The sequence below is a fragment of the Erinaceus europaeus genome, assembly GCF_950295315.1.
Source record: "Erinaceus europaeus chromosome 5 unlocalized genomic scaffold, mEriEur2.1 SUPER_5_unloc_2, whole genome shotgun sequence".
NCBI lineage: Eukaryota > Metazoa > Chordata > Mammalia > Eulipotyphla > Erinaceidae > Erinaceus > Erinaceus europaeus.
The window spans coordinates 185,095-208,402 of NW_026647113.1; the positions used below are offsets into that span (position 1 = coordinate 185,095).

General features: G+C 67.1%; 2 protein-coding genes across 2 annotated transcripts; one reads left to right on the forward strand and one right to left on the reverse strand.

The window, feature by feature from the left end:
- Positions 1-5,684: 5,684 nt before the first annotated feature.
- ING1 (inhibitor of growth family member 1) lies at positions 5,685-11,845 on the forward strand. The gene is made up of 2 exons (XM_060183778.1): positions 5,685-5,926; positions 11,103-11,845. Exons 1-2 carry the CDS (start codon positions 5,791-5,793, stop codon positions 11,789-11,791), a joined length of 825 nt encoding a protein of 274 aa, XP_060039761.1. The 5' UTR covers positions 5,685-5,790; the 3' UTR covers positions 11,792-11,845.
- A 3,032-nt stretch (positions 11,846-14,877) lies between these two features.
- On the reverse strand, positions 14,878-22,368 carry ANKRD10 (ankyrin repeat domain 10). Its single transcript, XM_060183777.1, has 6 exons — positions 22,135-22,368; positions 20,267-20,419; positions 19,780-19,871; positions 15,603-15,793; positions 15,412-15,480; positions 14,878-15,327 (listed from the first exon to the last, which is right to left on the reverse strand). Exons 1-6 carry the CDS (start codon positions 22,330-22,332, stop codon positions 14,981-14,983), a joined length of 1,050 nt encoding a protein of 349 aa, XP_060039760.1. The 5' UTR covers positions 22,333-22,368; the 3' UTR covers positions 14,878-14,980.
- Between the last annotated feature and the right edge of the window lie 940 nt (positions 22,369-23,308).

Here is a 23,308-nt window from a genome sequence, read left to right on the forward strand (position 1 = left end):
GTCATTATCAGGCAGAGAAGCTCGTTCCTGAGGCTCCAAAGCCTCTACCATCAGGCAGAGTTTGTCAGGGGTTCTAGTAAAAATAAACAAGCGGGGCAGTAGCGGAACAGCTGGACAGAAGACCTTCAGGCCTGAGACTCTGAGGCCCAGGTTCAGGGCCCAGCAACACCTTAAGCCAGAGTTGAGCACTGTTCTGGTTAGAATTAAAAATAAATAGGGAGAGAGAGGGTAGACCACATAATGTCTATGCAGAGACTCGGACCTGAGGCTCCAAAGGCCCAGGTTCAATCCCCCATAAACCAGAGCTGAGCAGTGCGCTGGTGAAAAAAAAGGAAAAAAGGGAGTCGGGATGTAGCGCAGCGGGTTAAGCGCAGGTGACCGGCGTAAGGATCCCGGTTCGAGCCCCCGGCTCCCCACCTGCAGGGGAGTCGCTTCCCAGGCGGTGAAGCAGGTCTGCAGGTGTCTGTCTTTCTCTCCCCTTCTCTGTCTTCCCCTCCTCTCTCCATTTCTCTCTGTCCTGTCCAACGACGACATCAGTAATAACCACAACAATAATAACTACAACACTGAAACAAGGACAACAAAAGGGTATAAATAAATATTATCTATTTACTTTCCCTTTTGTTGTCCTTGTTGTTTATCGTCGTTATTATTATTGCTGTTAGACAGGACAGAGAGAAATGGCCTCCAGGAGCAGTGGATTTATGGTGCAGGCACCGAGCCCCAGCAATAATCCTGGACGCAAAAATATATATATATATATATATATATATATATATATATATATATATATATATGTTCAATTTTTGCAAAGCACTCCAAATAGCAAGGCAGAAAACAGGTTTTTCCATGTAGCTGCAAAACTATAGTTTCCCTGAGCAACACATCTGGACACACAGAGCCTTGGCTCCCACACACACACACAGAGGCTTCTGTCCCCAGAGCCCTGCTCAGCGCTGGCTTCAGGGGCTGCTGGGCGTTGAGCCTGGGACTCGACCCAAGACCTTCGGTGCCTACGGCATGAGAAAGTCATTTGCAGAACCTTTATGCTGTCATCCCAGATCCTCCAGCTTTTTTTTTTTTTTTTTTTTTTTTTACCTCCAGGGTTACAGCTGGGCATCTGCTGCTCCTGGAGGCCATTTTCTCCATTTTGTTGTTGTTATAGTTATTGTCATTATTGCTGTTGTTGTTGGATAGGACAGAGAGAAATGGAGAGAGGAGGGGAAGACAGAGAGGGGGAGAGAAAGACAGACACCTGCAGACCTGCTTCACCGCCTGGGAAGCGACTCCCCTGCAGGTGGGGAGCCGGGGGTTCGAACCGGGATCCTTACGCCGGTCCTTGCGCTTTGCGCCACCTGCGCTTAACCCGCTGCGCTACCGCCCGACTCCCTTTTTACATTTTTTTTTTCCTCCAGGGTTATTGCTGGGGCTCGGTGCCTGCACCATGAATCCACCGCTCCTGGAGGCCATTTTTTCTCCCTTTTTGTTGCCCTTCACGGGCGGGTAACAGATGACCAGAAACACACGGCTGAGCTGAGAACGCAGTTTAATCTTTATTCACGAGCGGACAAGCAGTCCAAAAAACTAATCACCACACAACGTGCTCCTCCATCTTTCTCCTCCTGCGGCAGGAAGTACCTGTCTGCAGCCTCTTCTCTGGGCGGCCGTCTCCCAGCACTGCGCCGGCCTGGCTGCGGCTGCACTTCGGCCCGGGCTCTGCTGGCACAGTCACTGCGGGCCCTGCGTCCTCGGGCGGGAAAGGGGCCTCCCGTGCCCTGCGACTCCTGGTGGACTCAGGCTGGGGGTCCTGAACTCCAGTCCTCACGCCTCCTGTCCCAGCGGTAGTGCAGGCGAAGGGGAGGAGAACCCTGACTGTGATGTGGCTGTGGCTGTGGGGCCTGCTCCTGGATCTCCAGCTGTAGGTTCCAGATCGACCCCGCCTATTACGGTGATGGAGTGTGTGATCCGGAGCGGGAGCGCGCTCTTGACCGTGATCTGCTTGCACTTCTGCTATTTCTGCTTCTCTTACTGTCTTTTCTTACACCATTACAAGGGCTTTGGGAAGTCTGCTGTCTGTCCTCAGGCTCTTTTTTAACTGTCTTCACATTGATGGAGACCGGGGACTTCTCTTCAGCTTTCGTTTCTCTTGGAGATGATGGCTTAGAGGCTGGAGAGAATCCACCAAGGGTTGAGAGGGCTGGAGTTCCATCACTTGTTGTTGTAGCCTCGTTGTGGTTATTATTATTGCCATTGTTGATATCGTCGTTGTTGGCTAGGACAGAGAGAAATGGAGAGAGGAGGGGAAGACAGAGAGGGGGAGAGAAAGACAGACACCTGCAGACCTGCTGCACCACCTGGGAAGCGACTCCCCTGCAGGTGGGGATTCGGGGGCTCGAACCGGGATCCTCATGCCGGTCCTTGTGCTTGGTGCCACCTGCACCTAACCCGCTGCGCTACCGCCCGACCCCATTTCCAGGTTTCTGCTATTGTGAAATAAGCCTCTGTGAACATGGGGGGGGGTGTTTATGTGCCCCTTGGAATCAGTGTGATTTTATCCTTTGGGTAAATGCCCAGCAGCGGGATTGCTGGGTCCTGCGGCATCTCCAGCCGCGTCTGTTTAAGGATCCTCCGCTCTGCTCCCCAGAGGCGGCACCAGCCTGCACCCCTCCCCGCCAGCAGCGCGGCAGAGACCCCTCTCCCCTCACCCTCTCACACGGGGCCCTGGTGTCACTGATGGAGCCCGTTCTCACAGGTGTGAGGTGGGACCCCGGTGCGGTGTTACTCTGCATTTCGCTGGTGATGAGTGAATTGGAGCGTTTCCTCATATGCCTGTGGCCGTGTGTGTCTTTTTCTCTCTTTTTAAAAATATTTATTTATTCCCTTTTGTTGCCCTTGTTGTTTATTGTTGTTGTTATTGATGTTACTGTTGTTGGACAGGACAGAGAGAAACGGAGAGAGAAGGGGAAGACAGAGAGGGGGAGAGACAGACAGACACCTGCAGACCTGCTGCACCGCCTGTGAAGCGACTCCCCTGCAGGTGGGGAGCCGGGGGGCTTGAACCGGGATCGCAGGCGGGTCCTTGCGCTTTGCGCCACCTGCGCTTACCCACTGTGCCACCGGCCGGCCCGTCCCGCGTCTGGCTTAAGAACTTAGCCACGCAGGTGAGTGAAAGAGAAGCTTCCGGCTCCGGAGGGTGACCAGGGGCGGCCGGCCCTGCCTCCCCCCGCCGGCCGCCCTGGGTCTGAGGGTGTTGAGAAGGCGAGGCGCCGGGCCTCGCAGGCCCCTCTGTCCTTCCCAGGGACAGACAGACACGGTGGCCCGCCAGGGCGTGCTCGGGTCGCTAAGCCAGACACGGGCTCCCCCCTGTCCTGGCTTTTCTAGTTGTTTAAATATTTATTTATCTTTCCTTTCGTTGCCATTGTTTTTTTTATTGCGGTTGTAGTTATCATTGTTATCGATGTCGTTGTTGGAGAGGACAGAGAGACATGGAGAGAGGAGGGGAAGGCAGAGAGGGGACAGAGAGACAGACACCCGCAGACCTGCTGTAAACACCGGACTGGGGAGCAGAGCTCGGGCGGCGACGCCGGACGAGCTTCTCGCCTCCGCGACAGGTGCCCGCCTGTCCCCACCGACCTAACTTTGCACTCTGCTGAGCGCTGCGTGGAAGCATAGTGCTTGTGCAAAAACCCTTCCGTGCCTGAGGCTCCAAAGTCCCCGGTTCAATCCCCAGCACCACCATAAGTCAGACCTGAGCAGGGCTCTGGTAAGAAAAATAATAAAATAAAATAAATAGCGCCCTGCAGGTAGGTGTCTGGGGGCTCCTAGGCCCGGTGCGTCTCCGGTGGCCTCACACTGCTGCAGGCACGGGGCGGGGGAGGCGGGAGGGCCGCTGCGGCCCCGCCCACAGCCCGGAAAGTCCCGCCCACACGGGCTAGGGCACGCCCACCTCCCTGAAAGTCCCGCCCACAAGGGCTAGGACACACCCACAACCCTGAAAGTCCCGCCCACAAGGGCTAGGACATGCTCACAGCCCTGATAGTGCCACCCACAGCCCTGAAAGTCCCGCACACACGGGCTAGGACACGCCCACAGCACTGAAAGTCCCGCCCACAAGGGGCTAGGCCCCTCCCACAAGGGCTAGGACACGCCCACAGCCCTGAAAGTCCCACCCACAAGGGGCTAGGCCCCGCCCACAAGGGCTAGCACATGCCCACTGCACTGAAAGTCCTGCCCACAAGGGCTAGGACACGCCCACTGCACTGAAAGTCCTGCCCACAAGGGCTAGGACACGCCCACTGCACTGAAAGTCCTGCCCACAAGGGCTAGGACACGCCCACAGCCCTGAAAGTCCCGCCCACAAGGGCTAGGACACGCCCGCCACTCTGAAAGTCCCGCCCACAAGGGCTAGGACACGCCCACTGCACTGAAAGTCCCGCCCACATGGGCTAGGACACGCCCACATCCCTGAAAGTCCCGCCCACAAGGGCTAGGACACGCCCACCGCCCTGATAGTGCCTCCGACAGCCCTGAAAGTCCTGTCCACAAGGGACTAGGACCCGCCCACAGCCCTGATGGTGCCGCCCACAAGGGCTAGGACACGCCCACCGCCCTGAAAGTCCCGCCCACGGAGACTGACGTGCTGGTGTGGGCGTGGTCTAGACTGGAAAGGGCGGGGTTGACGAAGGCCCGTTGTCAAGGCAACCCCTGCGCAGCAGCGCTTCGCCGGAAGTTCCAATTTCGGAAGTTTTTTTTTTTTTGGCCCTCACCCCGGGGCTGAAAGGTGTTCACAGTAAGGGCAGGGGGCGGCAGGGGTCATGCGGGAAGGAGCGGGGCCACCTGCCGTCCGCGGGGCACCCAGTCCGAGGAGCAGGTCTTCCCCTCCTGCCCCTTTGTCTTCAAACCGCTAGGCGCCGGTCCACGCCCGCCACACAAAGGCCGGCGGTAGAAAGTGCGCACGCGCGCGCCGCCACGCCTGACGGGAGTTGTAGTCTCGCCTGCCTCCAGGCCCTCGCCAGTGCGCCTGCGCCCTGACTTCCGGCCCACGGCCCCGCCTTCTCCGACCGCCGGGACGCTAGTCCCGAGCAAGGATCCGGAGGAGGGCTTTGGAGTCGCCCCGCCTCCACGTCGTTTCGATTGGCCCATGGAGGTCAAGGCGGCAGCCCGATTGGCTCGCACAGCTGCCCGTCGGCCCCGGTGCTACTTAAACTCCTGTGCCCGCGGGCCGCGGCTACCGAGGCCCCCAACGGGCCCCCGCAGGCCTGGGCTTCGCGGTGTTGCGGCTGCGTCGGGCGGGTCCGGCTCTCCGGTCCCGATGGCTGTCCACCGCGGCCTGGCCGGCTGTCCGGGCTGTGCGGGCGTCCCGACGGGGTGGGCGCCGCGCCCCCGGCCCCGAGCCCGCGGACAGCGGAGCCCCACCCCCGAGGCGGCGGGGAGGGGCGCTCGGAGGGGCGGGGCGGAGCGCGGGGGCGCATGCGCGCTGCGGGCCCCCAATGTTTCCCAAGTGTTTGAAACTGGGCTCGGGCTCTCCACGCCGGACAAGTGCGGAGCGCGCCCCCGCCCCCGCCCGGCCCGGCCCGGCCCCCCCGCGCCCCCGCCCGCGCGCCCCCCGCCCGCGGCCCCGCGCCCGCCCGCCGGCCCCGCCTCCCGCTCCCCCGCGGCCCCAGCCCCCGATGTAGCGGCTCGGGGTGGGCGCCGGGGCCGGGCGGGCGGGCGGGCGCGGGGGCGCGCGGGGCTCGGGCGCGGGCCCGGGGGTGCGGGCAGCCGGGGGCGCAGGAAGCGGGACGCCGCACCATGTTGAGCCCGGCCCCCGGGGAGCCGCTGCACCTGGCCACCTACGTGGAGGACTACCTGGACTCCATCGAGTCGCTGCCCTGCGACCTGCAGCGCAACGTGTCGCTGATGCGGGAGATCGACGCCAAGTACCAAGGTGCGGGCCGGCCGGCCGGCCTCCCGAACAAAAGGGCGGGGGCGGGGGCGCGGGGCGGCGCGGGCAGCGCGCTCTTTGTAGTGCGGGGCCGGGCCGGGCGGGGGCCGGGCCGGGGTGGCGCGTCGCGACCCCGCGCCCCGGGGGCGGTTACGTAAAGCGCGGGGTCTGGGCTGCGGGTCGTGCGCGCCGGGCAGGGCTGTGAGTGCTGGGGAAACTTGCCCGCAGGCCCCGGACCCTGGCGCGGAGCTGGGGCCGCGGACGGCCGCTGTTTACTGGGCTGCGCAGCAGGGCAGCGGAAGCGGGGGGGGGGGGGGGGGGGAGTGCGGCGCGAGCCGTCTGACCGCGGGGCCACCGCCAGGAAGGCGCCCTGCGCTCTGCCCGGGACGCCGCGCCGCAGCGGCCTTTATAGCGGGCGCCGTGGCCCCCTGTCCCCGCCCGCCCCCGCTGCGCTGTGATTGGCTGTCGGCCCGCCCCAGGAATGTCCTTCTCCACCCGCTCCCGCGCCATTGGCCGGCTGGCCGGCTGGGGGGCGGGCCTTCGCCGTGACTGACGGGCAGCTGCTGTTCCTCCGCTGTCTTTCTGGGGGAGGAGACGGGGCGACTTGATTTGAATGTCTGAGGGTCAGCCGGCCTCAGACTCCGGATTGGCCCTGGGTGCGGCGGGGGCGGGACCCGTCCGCAGATCCTGCGCTGTGATTGGCGGGTCCCCACAGGCGGCGGTTCTGGGGCGGGTCCTCCAAGCAGTGGCCACCTCCTCATTGGCGGGCACCCAGGCCCCGCCCTCGAAACTATTTCCGGCCGCCCAGCCGTGGCTCCGCCCTGTCTCGAAGGGGTGGAACCAGCTCAGGTGGAGGGGCAGGGGCGCTGCGTGGGTGGACTCTGGGCCCTCACCGTGGGGACAGGGGGGACCTGGCCTGGGTGCAGGAGGGGACAGGGGGACCTGGCCTGGGTGCAGGAGGGAACAGTGGGGACCTGGCCTGGGTGCAGGTGGGGACAGTGGGGACCTGGCCTGGGTGCAGGAGGGGACAGTGGGGACCTGGCCTGGGTGCAGGTGGGGACAGCGGGGACCTGGCCTGGGTGCAGAAGGGGGCAGCGGGGACCTGGCCTGGGTGCAGGAGGGAACAGTGGGGACCTGGCCTGGGTGCAGGAGGGAACAGTGGGGACCTGGCCTGGGTGCAGAAGGGGGCAGTGGGGACCTGGCCTGGGTGCAGGAGGGGGCAGTGGGGACCTGGCCTGGGTGCAGGAGGGAACAGTGGGGACCTGGCCTGGGTGCAGAAGGGGGCAGTGGGGACCTGGCCTGGGTGCAGGAGGGAACAGTGGGGACCTGGCCTGGGTGCAGAAGGGGGCAGTGGGGACCTGGCCTGGGTGCAGGAGGGGACAGTGGGGACCTGGCCTGGGTGCAGGAGGGAACAGTGGGGACCTGGCCTGGGTGCAGAAGGGGGCAGTGGGGACCTGGCCTGGGTGCAGGAGGGGACAGTGGGGACCTGGCCTGGGTGCAGGAGGGAACAGTGGGGACCTGGCCTGGGTGCAGAAGGGGACAGTGGGGACCTGGCCTGGGTGCAGGAGGGGACAGTGGGGACCTGGCCTGGGTGCAGGAGGGAACAGTGGGGACCTGGCCTGGGTGCAGGAGGGAACAGTGGGGACCTGGCCTGGGTGCAGGAGGGAACAGTGGGGACCTGGCCTGGGTGCAGGAGGGGGCAGTGGGGACCTGGCCTGGGTGCAGGAGGGGACAGTGGGGACCTGGCCTGGGTGCAGGAGGGAACAGTGGGGACCTGGCCTGGGTGCAGGAGGGAACAGTGGGGACCTGGCCTGGGTGCAGAAGGGGACAGTGGGGACCTGGCCTGGGTGCAGGAGGGGGCAGTGGGGACCTGGCCTGGGTGCAGGAGGGGACAGGGGGACCTGGCCTGGGTGCAGGAGGGAACAGTGGGGACCTGGCCTGGGTGCAGGTGGGGACAGTGGGGACCTGGCCTGGGTGCAGGAGGGGACAGTGGGGACCTGGCCTGGGTGCAGGTGGGGACAGCGGGGACCTGGCCTGGGTGCAGAAGGGGGCAGCGGGGACCTGGCCTGGGTGCAGGAGGGAACAGTGGGGACCTGGCCTGGGTGCAGGAGGGAACAGTGGGGACCTGGCCTGGGTGCAGAAGGGGGCAGTGGGGACCTGGCCTGGGTGCAGGAGGGGGCAGTGGGGACCTGGCCTGGGTGCAGGAGGGAACAGTGGGGACCTGGCCTGGGTGCAGAAGGGGGCAGTGGGGACCTGGCCTGGGTGCAGGAGGGAACAGTGGGGACCTGGCCTGGGTGCAGAAGGGGGCAGTGGGGACCTGGCCTGGGTGCAGGAGGGGACAGTGGGGACCTGGCCTGGGTGCAGGAGGGAACAGTGGGGACCTGGCCTGGGTGCAGAAGGGGGCAGTGGGGACCTGGCCTGGGTGCAGGAGGGGACAGTGGGGACCTGGCCTGGGTGCAGGAGGGAACAGTGGGGACCTGGCCTGGGTGCAGGAGGGAACAGTGGGGACCTGGCCTGGGTGCAGGAGGGGGCAGTGGGGACCTGGCCTGGGTGCAGGAGGGGACAGTGGGGACCTGGCCTGGGTGCAGGAGGGAACAGTGGGGACCTGGCCTGGGTGCAGGAGGGAACAGTGGGGACCTGGCCTGGGTGCAGGAGGGGACAGTGGGGACCTGGCCTGGGTGCAGGAGGGGGCAGTGGGGACCTGGCCTGGGTGCAGGAGGGGACAGTGGGGACCTGGCCTGGGTGCAGGAGGGAACAGTGGGGACCTGGCCTGGGTGCAGGAGGGAACAGTGGGGACCTGGCCTGGGTGCAGAAGGGGACAGTGGGCTCCCGGGCACTGGGTGGGCCTCGTGGGGGGGTCTGAGGGCACCCGGCGAGCACCTGGGCATGGTGGCAACCCGGGTGGGGTGGGGTGGGCTGCAGAGCCTGTGCGGGGAGCACCCGCCACTCCCGGCGCGCAGGGCCCTCAGGGTCCCGACAGAAGGCTCACAGCCAGCACTCGCCCACCCTCCCGGGGACCCGGGACCCCTGCTGCTGGCACCCTGGGCTGTGACCCCTGCCTTGGCGGGCGACACCTGTGCCCTGCCCTGTCCTGTCCGCGAGGCTGTGCTCTGGGCGGGCTGGCTGCCACAGAGCAGGGCCGGGTGCCCTCAGGCTGAGTCTCAGGGCTTCCTTGCGGGGCGCGGGCACAGGCCGCTAGCGTCTCTCCGGGGCCTGACACCCACACGGCCCCGCTGCTCCTTCCAGGAGGGTGACAGGAGTCGCAGCCTGGAGAGCCACCCTGTCATCTGCTCCGTGCGGTGGCCGGGCCTGTGCTCCACCCGGCGGGCGTAGGGGGCCGTGGCGGGCTCAGGCTCGTGGCCCTGGGCTCCCTAAATGTTTTTCCTTTGAATCTAAAGGACTTTCCTTTTTTTTGCCTCCGGGGTCATCACTGGGCTCGGTGCCTGCACTGATCCCACCGCTCCTGGAGGCTATTCTTCCCCTTTTGTTGCCCTTGTTGCTTATGGCTGTTATTATTATTGTTGTTACTGCTGTCATTGTTGTTGGATAGGACAGAGAAATCGAGAGAGGGAGAGACAGACAGACACCTGCAGACCTGCCTCACCGCCTGTGAAGCGACTCCCCTGCAGGTGGGGAGCCGGGGGCTCGAACCGGGATCCTTACGCCGGTCCCTGCGCTTTGCGCCACCTGCGCTTAACCCGCTGCGCTACCGTCCAGCCCCCCCCCCCATGAATGTTTTAAGTGCTGGAAATACAGGACAGAACCACGAGAGAGAAGTGTTGTGCGGAGTGTCGGGGAGGAGGCTGGGGGTGGAGTGGGAGATTTTCACAAAAGAGCCCTGAATTCTGCTTCCTCTCTCTCGTGTTAGTAAATAGTTTTTGGCAAGAAGCTTTAGTTCTCAATCTAATTTATTTTTTATCTTTATTTATTGGATAGAGACAGCCACAAGTTGAGAGGGTGGGTGGAGACAGAGAGACACCTGCAGCCCTGCTTCACCACTCATGAAGCTTTCTTCCTGCAGGTGGGGACCAGGGACTTGAACCTGGGTCCTTGTGCGCTGTAACGTGTGCACTCAACCAGGTGCGCCACCACCCGGCCCTCCCTTTATAAAATTTATTTATTCCCTTTTGTTGCCCTTGTAGTTATTGTTGTTCTCATTGTTGGATAGGACAGAGAGAAATGGAGAGAGGTGGGGAAGACGGAGAGGGGGAGAGACAGACAGACACCTGCAGACCTGCTTCACCGCCTGGGAAGCGACTCCCCTGCAGGTGGGGAGCCGGGGGCTCGAACCGGGATCCTCAGGCCGGTCCTTGTGCTTTGCGCCACCTGTGCTTAACCTGCTGCGCTACCACTCGACTCCCTTTTTTTTTTTTTTTTAAGAATGTATTTATTTATTTATGAGAAAGATAGGAGACAAAGAACCAGCCGTCACTCTGGTACATGTGCTGCCGGGGATCGAACTTGGGACCTCATGCCTGAGAGTCCAGTGCCTTAGCCACCGCGCCACCTCCCGGACCCCTTTTTTTTCTTTTTGAGGGAGGGATTGAGAGAGGAGGGAGAACGAGGGACCAGCGCCGGTTCAGCTCTGGTAAGGAGGTGCCAGGATCGGGCCTGGGCCTCCAGCATCAGGTCTGTGCTTTGAGCGGCTGCTCTGTCCCCCGCCTGAGACAAAGAAACAGCAGCCAGCGGCCCAGGAGGTGGTGCGGTGGGTGAAGCCCAGGACTCTGAGACACGAGGTCCCGAGTTCCATCCCTGGCAGCACATGTGCCAGAGTGACGTCTGCTTCTCTTCCCGCTCTGACTCACCAAGGACCCTGCAAAACAGGGTTTGGGCCCCTGCACCCACCTGCAGGGGCGAAGCTTCACAAACAGAAGCAGGGCCGCAGGTGTCTCTCTCCCTCCTTCCCTATCCCCCCCATTGTCTTAACTACCACAATAGGGGGGAAAGGTGGTCCCGGCACCGAGCCCCATGACGCCTGGAGGCCGGGAAACCATCGCTCGAGCAGCTACCGTCACACGCTGCCCTCGGCCCCCAGCTCCGTGCCCGTCCTTGTCTGGGGCAGCGCCCGCCGGTGTGTACTTGCGCCGGCCGGGAGCCGCCTGTGGGGGGGCACGTTGGCGCTGTCCCCCCCCCCCCCCGGCAGTCCTCTGCCCCTGGTGACGCCCGGTCTCCCCCGCAGAGATCCTCAAGGACCTGGATGAATACTACGAGAGGTTCACGTGCGAGCCGGACGGCCCGCTCAGGCGCCGGGCCCTGCACTGCATCCAGAGGGCGCTGATCCGCAGCCAGGAGCTGGGCGACGAGAAGATCCAGATCGTGAGCCAGATGGTGGAGCTGGTGGAGAACCGGGCCCGGCAGGTGGACAGCCACGTGGAGCTGCTGGAGGCCCACCCGGAGGCGGCCGACGGCCCGGGAGGCGGCAAGGCGGGCCCCGAGCGGGCGCGGGGCGAGGCCCCTCTGCAGGCCGAGCGCCCCAACGGCAAGCGCTCCCGCCGGCAGCGCAACCACGAGCCCCGCGACGGCGCCGAGCACGAGGAGCCGGGTGCCGGCACGCCGCGGGAGAAGAAGGCCAAGGCCTCCAAGAAGAAGAAGCGGCCCAAGGCCAAGGCCGAGCGCGAGGCGTCGCCCGCCGACCTGCCCGTGGACCCCAACGAGCCCACCTACTGCCTGTGCGACCAGGTGTCCTACGGGGAGATGATCGGCTGCGACAACGACCAGTGCCCCATCGAGTGGTTCCACTTCTCCTGCGTGGGGCTCGGCCACAAGCCCAAGGGCAAGTGGTACTGCCCACGGTGCCGCGGGGAAAGCGAGAAGACCATGGACAGGGCGCTGGACAAGTCGCGGCGGGAGCGCGCCCACACCAGGTAGTGGCGGCGGCGGCCGGCCCCGGCCCTTCTCTTGGCTCTTCCCGTCTGGCGCCTGCCCGAGGCTGACCGTCTGGCTGCCGTCCCTCCCCGGCCCGGCCGAGGCTGCAGAGTGCCGCCCGCACCTGCCCCTCCCTCCCCAGCGGCCTCCTGCAGGGCCGGCACAGGCGTGGCCAGCTGGAGGGTCAAGGCCTGCCCTCCTCCAGCTCTGCTGTGTGGCCTGGCCCCGGGGGTGACTGACGACTCGCCTTAAAAATGTTGACAGACGTCCGGTGACACAGGGACGTGAGATGAAATTCACCCGGCCCGGGACCCCCACTGCCAGCGCTCTCTCCTCAGCAGAGGAGACAAACAAGACTTGGCCTCCCCTCTGCCGTACCGGGCAGGCGGCGGCCCAGGAAGCCCACGCAAGCGGGTCCCCACTCTCCCGTCCACCCCCCCTCCCAGGGCCCATCTGATGTTCACCTGGAGCTGCCGCCCGCCTGCAGTGGGCCGCATGCGGGAAGCTCGAGGGGCATCTGCACGGGCAGCAGACGCGGCCGGTGGGTCCTGGTGCCACCCCCAAGGCAATAAACTGTGCAGTGTTTATATAAAATCCTAGTCTGCCGAGTTGTGTGTGTGTGTGTGTGTGTGCGTGCACGTGTAAGTGTTGGGGGGGCTTAGCGCCACAGGAGAGCCTGTGTCCGGAGGCGGCGTCCTGGCAGGGTGGCCGGGGTAGGAAGCTGCCCTAAGCTCTGGGGACTCTGCAGCTGGGGAAAAAAGAGCAAAGGCACAGCTGGGTCTTCAAAAGGAGAAAGTGGGGAGCCGGGCGGTGGCGCAGCGGGTAAGCGCAGGTGGCGCAAAGCACAGGGACCGGCGTAAGGATCCCAGTTCGAGCCCCCGGCTCCCCACCTGCAGGGGAGTCGCTTCACAGGCGGTGAAGCAGGTCTGCAGGTGTCTGTCTTTCTCTCCCTCTCTGTCCTATCCAACGACGACAACAATAACCACCACAATAAGACAAGGGCAACAAAAGGGAATAAATTTCAAAAAAAAAAGGAGAAAGCACAGAAAGCTGTGAAGACACTGCGGACGAGACCACAGCTGACAAGGTGTCTGCAGCCTGCACAGCCCAGAGGAGCCGCCCGTCCCCGTCCCCATCCAGCTGCGGGGAGTGTCCCAGGGAGCAGGTGCAGCTGCATCAGAGACGGAGGAGGCGGGAGGGGAGAGGGGCTCCTGCAGCTGTCCCGCCACGCCACGTGTGAAGCCCCCTGCCTGCAGTGAGCGCTCAAGCAGGTGTGCCACCCTGGCCCCGCTTCGTCTCTATCCCACGAGGAAAAGGGCTTTTTGTTGTTTTGAGAACCCGTGTGGGGAGGGGCCTCCAGCCACTGGGTGCCGGCGCCACCCGGCCCAGCCCACCTTCCACTTGACCTGCGGCGACTGGGGCCCAGGCGCTGGCTGAGATGTGCGTGTGGTGCGGCCCTTCTCCGGGTTCGTTCCCCACCGCCGGCCAGCTGCCCCAGGCTTCTCCCTCCCGCGGGAAAGGGCATCGCAGACTGGATCTTACTCTCCCCAGAGCCCTGCCCGGCTGCTGGTGCTGGGGTGGAACCCGGGGCCTCAGAGCCTCAGGCAGGAGAGTCCTTTGCAGAAACACCTCCAGCCTCCTGCCTGGGTCTCTGCACTCAGAGGGAGACGGCACTGGAGCTTGCCATGGAGCGGAGTGGCTCCGACATGTGGTGCTCGGCCCAAAGACCTGCAAAGCAGCCCCTCCCCAGCGAGCATCCCAACTCTGGGCAGGGATTTTGAAGGTGGCGTAGGACCCTCTGGTGGCGTGCGGGCTCGGTCCCGGGTAGTGCTCCCCGCCCACAGGCCAGAACTCCACTCGGCTCTGCCCCTCTGGCCGTGGTCAGCACCGCACCGCGGACAAACTAACTCCGCGAGGCTCCCGCCCAGCGTGGACACACAGCCTCAGGAGCACCTGCGCATGGCGCACAAGGCCGGGGTTCGAGCCCAGTTCTGCACGGCAGCAGCTTGTAGCTCACGTCCATTGGGCCCCGAGCTCTCGTCCTCTCGGCACTCGTGTCTGCACGCCATGCGCTCAGCCGTCACCGCTCCGGTTGCCGCCTGCAGGGCCTTTGCCGGGGCTCCACAGGACAGACGGCGAGGAGGGGGACGCCCGAGCCCTGCCCCGCTCGTGAAGCTCGCCCCTGGGGAGGCCGGGCCGGGGCCTGTACTCTACCGGGCGGGCCCGCAAGTCCTCACGGTCGCCAGCCCGGAGTTCTAGCCGCCGTGCCGCCAGGTCTGCGCTAGGTGTCCCCCGTGGTCTCTGCATTTGGGGGGGTCCTCCCTCAGCCAGGTGCACACCGGCCCTGCCCTCTGCTGAACCGAGGCTTCACGGCGCACAGGCACGCGGGTCCGAGCCCTGGCTGCCATGGGGAGGGCCCGGCAGGGCAGCAGGAGCCTGTTCCCGGTGGACAGGAGCGGCAGACACAGCTGCCCGAGGCGGGGCCGCAGACCTGGCCGCGCTCACAGCCACATCTCCTCCGGAGCTCCTCGCCCTCCATCCATCCGTCTGTCCGTCCTTGCTCTAGGGCCGCCTGCCGGCTCAGGCCAATGGTGCTGGCAGTGGGCCCTGGGCCCCAAGCCTCAGGCGGGCGTCTCGCAGAAACATCTTGCCGCCTCCTTCAGATGGGAGCCGCCGGCCAGGTGGCCCTACCATGTGGAGCTCGGGCACTCGCACCACAAAGCACGTCCCCCCTCCCCAGTCAGTCCCGACCTGGGGCGGCATCTTTTTCAAGGCAGAGTAGTACTCCTCTCAGGCCTGGGGCCCGAAACGGGGTCGTCACCTTCCTAAGGGGGGGCTGTCCCCGGGCCCTCCTCCCTCACCGGCCGTCCCACCGCAACCGCAAGCTCTGGGACCCTGCCCGTGGACCGCCCACCCCCGACACCGAGCTGACAAGGGAGGGAGGAGCAGGGCGTCCCTCAGGCCCGAGCCAGCACCCCTCCGTCCGCCACGCCTGTTACCTGGTGCGGACCCGGGTTCGAGTCCCACGCCAGCCCAGAAGGGTGGCGGAAAGTGGCTCCCCGAGGGGCGAGGGGACAGCACAGATGCACTCTGGGTAAGTGCCGCGACCCCAGCGCACGTCTGTGGACACGCATTTATTCGGCCCGTCTTGGCACAAAGTCCCCAGTCCCAGCTCGCTCTCTGACTGGCGGCCTAGGAGGTGGGGTCCAGGTGCGGGGCGGCTGGCAGGCTCTCGGCCGTGTCCCCGAAGCCGTGGTAGTGGCCGTAGTGCAGGCTCGCACCCGCGTCCGCGTCCTCCGCCCAGCACGGGCGGCCAGCCACGCAGCTGCTGGGGCTCCCGCCCAGGTGCAGGGACCCGCACGTCTCGGGCCCCAAGTCGGCGTCGGCGTCGGGCGGCTTCTCGGGCGTCGGGGGCTGCCGGGTGGGGCCGGGTCGCTCGGTCTCGGTCCCGGTCGGGGGGCCCTCCGGGGCGGGCGGCGAGGCTGGGTGCGCGTGTCCGTTCGCCGAGGGCCCCGCGGCGGGGCGGGGGGTGCCCGCATCTGCGGAGAAACATGGCGTCACCGAGGCGGGCGGCTCCCGGGCCCCACCCGACCCGACGGCAGGCACTGCGGCCCCGCTCCCACCTGCGAGGCCGGCCGGCTCCCGGTCCACCAGCATGCTGTCGGCGTCGTCCTCCGGTGCCGGTGCCGGCGCTGCGGAGAGAGCGGCCGCTGCAGATCGACACCCCACGGGACCCTCCCACGGGACCGTCCCGCAGGCCGCACGAGGGCCACGGCCGGGGCAGCTCAGGCGGCGGGGCGGCGGCCCGGCTCACCTTCCGACCTGGCCCTCTTGGCGGCGAGGAGCCCCGCGGCGTCCAGGCCCCTCTTGCTCGCGGCCGCCCGCCGGCTGTGGTGGTGGTGGCCGTGGCCGTGATCGTGCAGGCCGGCCAGGAAGCGCGAGCACTCCGGGAAGCCCTGTGTCTGCGCGATGTCGGCGGCGGTGAGGCCCCGGGCGTTCCTCAGGCTGCGCGACAGAGACGCGGGTGAGCGGCCGTCCGTCCGTCCGTCTGTCTGGAGGCGGGCGGCGGCCTGAGCCTGGGACGGCACCTCGGACCGGCCCGCCGCCTCCTGTCCTCGCGCCGGGCCACTTAGTCGTCCGCGGCTTTCGTCCCGTCCCGAGCGGCACTGTGAGGGGCGGCACCGGGCGGACTTCCGGTCTCGGGCCCCGACAAGACGAGCCAGGGCCGGGCCGGGCGCCGAGGGGCCGCACACCGTTACAGAGCGGCGGGGACGCCCCCGATGCCCCCAAGCGCACCCTGGGCCGAGCTCGGTCCAGCTCACCCCGCAGCCCGTGAACCAGCCGGGTTTTATTTCCCTCCAAAAATAAATCGACCTTTACAGAGTGAAACGTACGTATAAATAGACGCGGGGCCCCACCAGCCGGGCTCAGCAAGAGGCTCCGGCACAAGCCGAGCTCCACCGAGCGGGTCTCGGCCCCCCGCCGCCCAGGAGGCAAGCAGAACAGGCGGCGGCTCGGCTCGGCTGCGGTGCTCAGGCCCTGCGGGGACAGGAGCGTCTGCCCACCCGGCACCATGAGGCCGCCCACTTGAGCCAGGCTGCACCCTCTGTGCGGGCAGCTTTCTAACCGCCCTCAGCCCCACACCCGAGCCCGGCTGGCCCACGGGCCCTCACAGTGCCGCACCGGGACAGAAGCAGCGGAGCCCCGGGAGCAGAACCAGAACCGGGGACCAGTAGCCGCGATCGGGAGGGATCTACGGCTGGAATCCACGCCGCCCGCCCGCCCGGGGCCGGGCACGCACACCTAGGGCCGCACGGCTCTGCTGAGACTGGGTGGGACCGAGCCCGGGACAAGTACCGGCGGAGAAGGACAGCCCGGCGCTCAGGGCCGGCACAGGAGTCTCAGCAGCCCGCAGCGTCCGCCTGGAACGTCCCCGCCCGGCCGCTTGGGCAAACAGGCTCAGGAGACTCCCACCGGGGCTCAGACCCACAGGCCCTCCTCTCCCTCCCCTCCTCGCATGGTTGGCTTCATGCCTAACAGCGGACCCGGCCCGCCACCCGGGAGACCGGAGGCCGAGGGGAGTCGCCGTCTGAACTGTGGGCGCAGCTCTTTTCTGAACATGCCCGCCCGCCCGCCTCCACCGTGGGGAAGTCAAGCCTCCGCCCGCGCAGCTTCGGGGCCGAGTTTTCCCCGAGTTTAATGCCACTGAGGACGGCTTTTGTGCTGCCCGAACCCGCGTCTGTGCGAGTCGACAGACCGGGCCCAGCTGTGGCGCCGAGGGGCCGGGCGAGGGGGCCCCGGCTCCCCACCTGCAGGGGAGTCGCTTTCCAGGCGGGGAGCAGGGCTGCGGGTGTCTGTCTGTCTGTCTCTCCCCTCTCTCTTCGTCCTACCCAACATCAAATGGGGGGAAAGCCTCCGGGAGCAGTGGATTCACAGAGCGGGTGCCAAGCCCCAGCGAGAGCCCAGGGGGCAGAAAGCAAACAGAACCACAAGCCTCAGCCGCACCTCAGCCGCACCGGCACCGGCCGTATCTGAAGCCGCGGCTCTTAAAGCGGTGGCTTGGCTCGGACCTGCCCGGCAGGACTAGAAGCCGGGCGGCAGCGGGGAACGGGGCGGGAGCCCGATGAGCGTGCGGCCCGCAGAGCAGACGGCGGCAGCGGAAGAAGCACAGGCCCTGGAGCTCGCGGGGGTCCCCTCCAGCAGAGCCCCGCGGGCACCTGCTCCCGCCTGCCCCCTTCTGCAATGCCCAGCCTGTCCTGGCGGCCCCCGGGGGAAGGGCTAGGCCCCGGCCCCACCTCTCTCTCTCTGGCAGGTCACCTCGAGCTCCTTCTGGATCCGCAGCCGGACCACGGGGAGCCGGGCCGCTGCTCCCGCCCCGGCTGCCGGCGTGGGAAGCGCCTTCCCGCCCCCGGAGATCCCCGCAGCCGGCTGTGAGCGGGTGCCGAGCCAGCGAGGGGCCACGGCCGGCTGGCGGCTGGCAGTGCTGAGCTCCTGGAGAGCCCGGGCTCCGTACCGGGGCGCTGGGGCGCTGGGGCTCCGGGCAAAGGGCCGGGCGGGGCGTCGGGGTGCCGATCGCGCAGGTCCGAGGGCCCCAGCCTGGGTGCCGCCCCGCCGGCCGGACGCGCAGAAGAAAACTCAGCACCGGTCGGGGTGTAAAGCAAGAGGAGGAAAGAAACGCCAGAAACATACTCACGTGCGGTGCTAAAAATGGAACCCGGTGCACAGCGGCGCCAAGCGTGAGAGGTGCGGGCTGGGGCGCGGGTCACGCACACCGTGGGCCTCACACCGCCCCGGGCCGAGGGGCCGCCGCGAGGGCGAGGGCTCTGGGCTTCTCGTCTGCCCGCGGCGGCCCCCTGGCGGGAGAGCGGCTGAGCCGGGGACAAGTGACTCCGCCGGGCCGGGCGGGGCCGCGGGGCGTCCCGGGGGGCAAAGGCATCTGACTGGCAAAAAGGCCGGGCGGGAGTGACGACAGAAGCTTCTCCGGTCGGAGCTGGGCGGCTCACGCCGAGACAGCTGTCACACCGGCTCTGTGAGAGGTTCTCCTTGTGAGAGACAGCCAGAGAGAAGGACGTGGTGACGGAGGCTCCCGCCGGGCGTCGCGCTACTCATCCGAGTGACGAGACAGACGTGAAGACGCGGCAGGCCATCCGGAGACAGCTCGTGGCGGCTCGTCACTCTGGACCCAGGACAACCAGCGGGCCTCTCGCGGCTCAGGCCGCCAAGCTAGTCACCACGACCTCCCGACCGGGGACCGCTGCTCCGCTCCGAGCCACGTGACCACAGCAGCACCGGCTCACGTCACCTTGCGCCAAACTACGGGGCGTCCCGGGCCCTGAGACAAGTTAGCACGGCTCTCGCTCGAGTCAGAGAGGGCCGGTGACATCTGGCGGGGCGGAAGCTGAGGTGCCGGGAGCCTCGTGGCGGCCCTGTCCTCAGCCGGGTGGCTTTAGTCTAGAAGCTTCCGCTGCCCAGGACCTACGTTCGCTGTCAGAACAGAGTTAAAACAGTGGTGGGAACCAAAGGGTTAAACTAAGCCAGTGAGCGGCCGGCCGCCCGCCCGAGGGGCACTCGTGGCACCCAGCGCGTCGGGCTGGGGTGCCCTCGCCCGCAGGATGGCGGGCGCCCTGGGTCAACACTCGCAGACGGTGACAGCAGCCGTCACTGGGGAGCTGACACAGACCTTCTCTCCCTGCACCAGCCACACTCGGGGGCCAAGCGGGGGTGCACCTGGCCCAGCACACGCCACTGTGCTCCAGGACCGACCGGGTTCGAGCCCCCAGCCCCCACCTACAGCGGGGAAGCTCCACGATGAAGCGGGGCTAGGTGTCTCTGTCTCTCTCCAACCCTTCCCTCTCCACTGCGCTGTCCTATCAAGTCAAAATTCAAATGCCTAAAACATACATACATACATACGTGTGTGTGTGTGTGTGTGCGCACGCGTGTGTGCGTGGTCACGACCAGGCAGCGATGACTTAGAGTCAGTGACACGTGGACATTAACGCTGTTGGTCGTTCTAAGGAACCGGAAGCAAGCTAGGTGTGCACAGGGCTAAGGCACGCACACCGCAGGGCTGTCAGGGCCCGTGGGACCAGCAGCTCAGAGCATCTGGAGTCTCGCCGGGGGCTGCGTCTCTACACGGAGTTCTGGTCCGACGTCACGACAGACGTGACACCACGGCTCCCCTCATGGCGTTTGCTGCAGGACGCCAGAGCCTCACTGAGGCCGGCTGACTGCAGTCACGGTGGACGTGAGGGAACTCTAATGCAGTCGAAGGCCAGCTCCAAGCTTTCAAAGTCACAACTTCTAAAAACTAGACAAAACCAAGCAAAAGAAGCCGGGAGACTCGGCACAGGGCCGGTCAGGACAGGGGCCCGGAGGGCGTGGCCGCTGTCCCCTCGCTGACCTGGACGGCAGAAGCGGGCCCCGGACCCTGGGCGCCGCCCGCAGGCCTGAGCTCCGCTCCGCTGGGGTGGGGGCGGGGAGGCACTTACTCGACGTGGGCGCCGCCAGCCACCAGGGCGCCGATGCAGTCCAGGCTCCCCGAGCGGGCCGCCTTGTGAATGGGGGTCTCGCCCTCACAGTCCTGCAAGCAGAGAATCCAGGCTCAGGCCGCCGGGCACCCACGGCCCGCCAGGAGCACCGGGGCCGGTCCAGGTGCAGGTCTGGGACCCCCCACCCCCCCGCCTCGGGGAACCCCAGAGCCGCCCCCCAGCTCGCCTGTTACGGGCCGGGGAAAGCCCCAGGGAAGAGCCCGCGCCCGGGGACGACGGAGGCAGGGAACAAGGCTCGGAGCACGCGGAGAGCCACGCGGCGGTACGGGGGCTACCGAGCAGGCTCGATACCCGGAGGCCGCAAAAGCCCACCTCTACTCCACAAACGGGGGTGGGGGCACAGAGGGGAAGAAGAGACATCCAGGTGGTCCCGGGAACGGCAGGGCCGAGGCTCACAGGCTCAGGTCCCCAGAAACAGCTGGCTCACCGGCTGGTTGACGCTGGCTCCCGCTTGCATCAGCCAGAGCAGGCACTGGGGGTGGCCGCCCACGGCCGCGATGTGGGCGGGCGTCTGGGCGTAGCGCGAGGTGGACACGTCCAGCGTGGCCCCGGCTCGCACCAACTGAGCCAGGCAGTCCAGCTGCGGGGACGGGGACGGCAGGGCGGCCGTCGGCATGTCAGGCGGCAGACCGAGGCTGGATCCCGTCTGCTGCTGCTCTTCCTGTCACCCCCCCCCCCCGCCGAGCGGCCGAGAGCCCGGCCTCAAGGCGCAGGGACGGGCCGAGGGGGCAGCCACGCAAAGGCCTTCGCGCCCCAGGCTCTGGTCTCCCTCGTCAAAGCTGCTTCAACGCCAATGCAAACAGCACAAACAGAAACCACGGCCGGCCCAGAGGCAGCCACGCACGCAGGGGCCAGAGGCCAGCAGCGCCGGGCACCTTGCACAAGCGCGTCCTTACTGGAAGGAGCAAAGGCGACCTGAGGCAGGCACCACCTAAGACCTGCTTTTCCTGACGACGGAAGGGGGAAAAATAAAGCCCGGCGCTGGGGCACCTGCTGGGGCACGAGGACCCGGGTTTGAGCCCCCGTCCCCACCCGCAGGAGGAGAGCGTCCCCAGTCGTGAGCAGGTCTGCAGGTGTCTGTCTGTCTGTCTCACTCCCTCTCGGTTTCTGTCTCTAGCCAATGAGTAAAGACGATAAAAAATATCGAAAGACAAAAAAGACTCCGCTGTCTAAGGCCCCAGGCCCCACCACAGCACCGTCAGCTGGAGCCGGGCTCTGGGCTCAGCGTGTGAAAACAGGCCACGGGAAGCGGCCCGCTAAGCAGGCGCCATGGGCTCGCTGCTCCCGCACCGGGGACCCCCCAGCTCGGAGCCCCTGGGGCAGGTCACGGGCCCAGGCACCGGGTTCACAGCCCGGCTACAGGCGGCAGGTGGCACCCTGCTCGCGGCCAGGCTTTGCCCAGGCGGCCCCCACTTGGGCCCCGAGATACAGGCCCCGCCCTGGGCATCCCAGCGGGTGCAGGCAGACCTGGAAACAGGAGGGGCGCGCCGTCAGGGCCACTGGCAGGACGGACACACGGACACACGGGGGCGGCGGGGGCGGCGGGGGGGGGGGGGGCGGGGCGCTGTCAGGGCCACTGGCTGGACGGACACACGGACACACGGGGGCGGGGCGGCACTGTCAGGGCCACTGGCCGGATGGACACACGGACAGGGGGGCGGGGCGGTGCTGTCAGGGCCACTGGCAGGACGGACACACGGACACGGGGCGGCGCTGTCAGGATGGACACACGGGGGCGGGGCGGCGCTGTCAGGGCCACTGGCAGGACGGACACACGGACACGGGGGGGTTGCTGTCAGGGCCACTGGCTGGACGGACACACGGACACGGGGTGGCGCTGTCAGGACGGACACACGGAGGCGGGGCGGCGATGTCAGGGCCACTGGCTGGACGGACACACGGACACACGGGGGCGGGGCGGCGCTGTCGGGGCCACTGGCAGGACGGACACACGGACACACGGGGGCGGGGCGGCGCTGTCGGGGCCACTGGCAGGACGGACACACGGACACGGGGGGGTTGCCCGCGCCGCCTCCCCGCCGCCCCGCGGGACTCGCCGTTATTCCGACAGCGGCGCGCGCAGGCGCAGAGCGGCCCTCGGGGCACAGCCCGCACTCCGCGGCCCCGAGTTCCCGGCACGCCCCGCGCCCGGGCCCCGCCGCACATGCGCCCTGCGCCCCTGGGGGTTCGGCTCCCGGCACGCCCCGCGCCCACCCCCGCCGCACATGCGCCCTGCGCTCCCGGGCCCCTCAACCGCGGAAAATGGCGCCTTAAAGCGCCCGCGCCCGCGCCCACCTTGCCGAAGTGCGCGGCCCAGTGCACCGGCGTCCATCCGTAGAGCGAGTCCTCGGCGGCCAGCTGGGCGCGCGGCGTCCGCGGCAGGAGCGAGCACAGCGCCGCCAGGTCCCCGTCGCGGCAGGCGCGGTGCAGCGGGAAGCGCAGCGACAGCAGCTCCTCGCTGGGGAAGCCCGCTTCCACGCCCGCCGCCGACATGCCGTCCCGGAGCGCGGCCCGCAGACGCAGGGAGCGCGAGTCCTCACGGCCGCCGCGCGCGAAAACAAAGAGGAGCGAGCGACCCGCCACCGCCAGGTCCGCCTGCCCAGCGCGGGGGCGGGGCCCGGTGGGCGGGGCCTGGGAGTGGGCGGGGCCCGCGGCCGCCGAGGACCTGGGCAGGGGCGGGGCCGACGAGTGGGCGGGGCCCGGAGCTGCCCGCGCGGCCCAGCGAGGAGCCCTGGCGGGGGCGTGTCGGGGGCGGGGCCTGGGAGTGGGCGGTGCCCGCGGCCGCCGGGGACCTGGGCGGGGCCCAGCGAGGAGCCCTGCGCGGGGGCGGGGCCCGGTGGGCGGGGCCTTGGAGTGGGCGGGGCCCGGAGCTGCCCGCTCGGCCCAGCGAGGAACCCAGCGCGGGGGCGTGTCGGGGGCGGGGCCTGTCCCGGGCGGGCTGGGGTCTCTGACCGCCTGGGCTGCGGCGCTGGGGATCCTGACCCGTCCTGGGGGCCAGAGAGCTCGCTCGGGGACGGCCGTCCATGTAGAGAGGAGGCTGGGGGCCATCGCCTGGGGGCCATCCTCGGGTTGGCTGCGTGCAGGCAGCTGGGGCTGCGGGGCTTCTGCCCCAGGGCAAGGGGGAGGGACCCTGGGGAGGGGCTGAGGGCGGAGATGGGTGGGGGGATAGGTCGTGGGGTGGGGTGGGGAGAGACCCCCAGATCCTCTGCTGGCGCACCCTGAGTGCAGTGATGGGGTGGGGACACCCAGGTCCTCTTATGAAATAATGACTGAGAAGTCGCTTACTCTTTCGTTGCCCTTGTTGCTTTATTGCTGTAGATATTATTGTCGTCGTTGTTGTTGGACAGGACAGAGAGAAATGGAGAGAGGAGGGGAAGACAGAGAGGGGGAGAGAAAGACAGACACCTGCAGACCTGCTTCACCGCCTGGGAAGCGACTCCCCTGCAGGTGGGGAGCCGGGGTCTCGAAC

What these genes read in the sequence shown, in the direction of transcription:
- ING1 (XM_060183778.1), top strand. Translation starts at nt 5,791, where the DNA reads ATGTTGAGCCCGGCCCCCGGGGAGCCGCTGCACCTGGCCACCTACGTG. An exon ending in GATCGACGCCAAGTACCAAG is followed by an intron (nt 5,927 to 11,102) that starts GTGCGGGCCGGC and finishes TCTCCCCCGCAG; the next exon opens with AGATCCTCAAGGACCTGGAT.
- ANKRD10 (XM_060183777.1), bottom strand. Translation starts at nt 22,332, where the DNA reads ATGTCGGCGGCGGGCGTGGAAGCGGGCTTCCCCAGCGAGGAGCTGCTG. An exon ending in GGGCCGCGCACTTCGGCAAG is followed by an intron (nt 20,420 to 22,134) that starts GTGGGCGCGGGC and finishes CCGTCCCCGCAG; the next exon opens with CTGGACTGCCTGGCTCAGTT. An exon ending in GGAGCCGGCCGGCCTCGCAG is followed by an intron (nt 15,328 to 15,411) that starts GTGGGAGCGGGG and finishes GTTTCTCCGCAG; the next exon opens with ATGCGGGCACCCCCCGCCCC.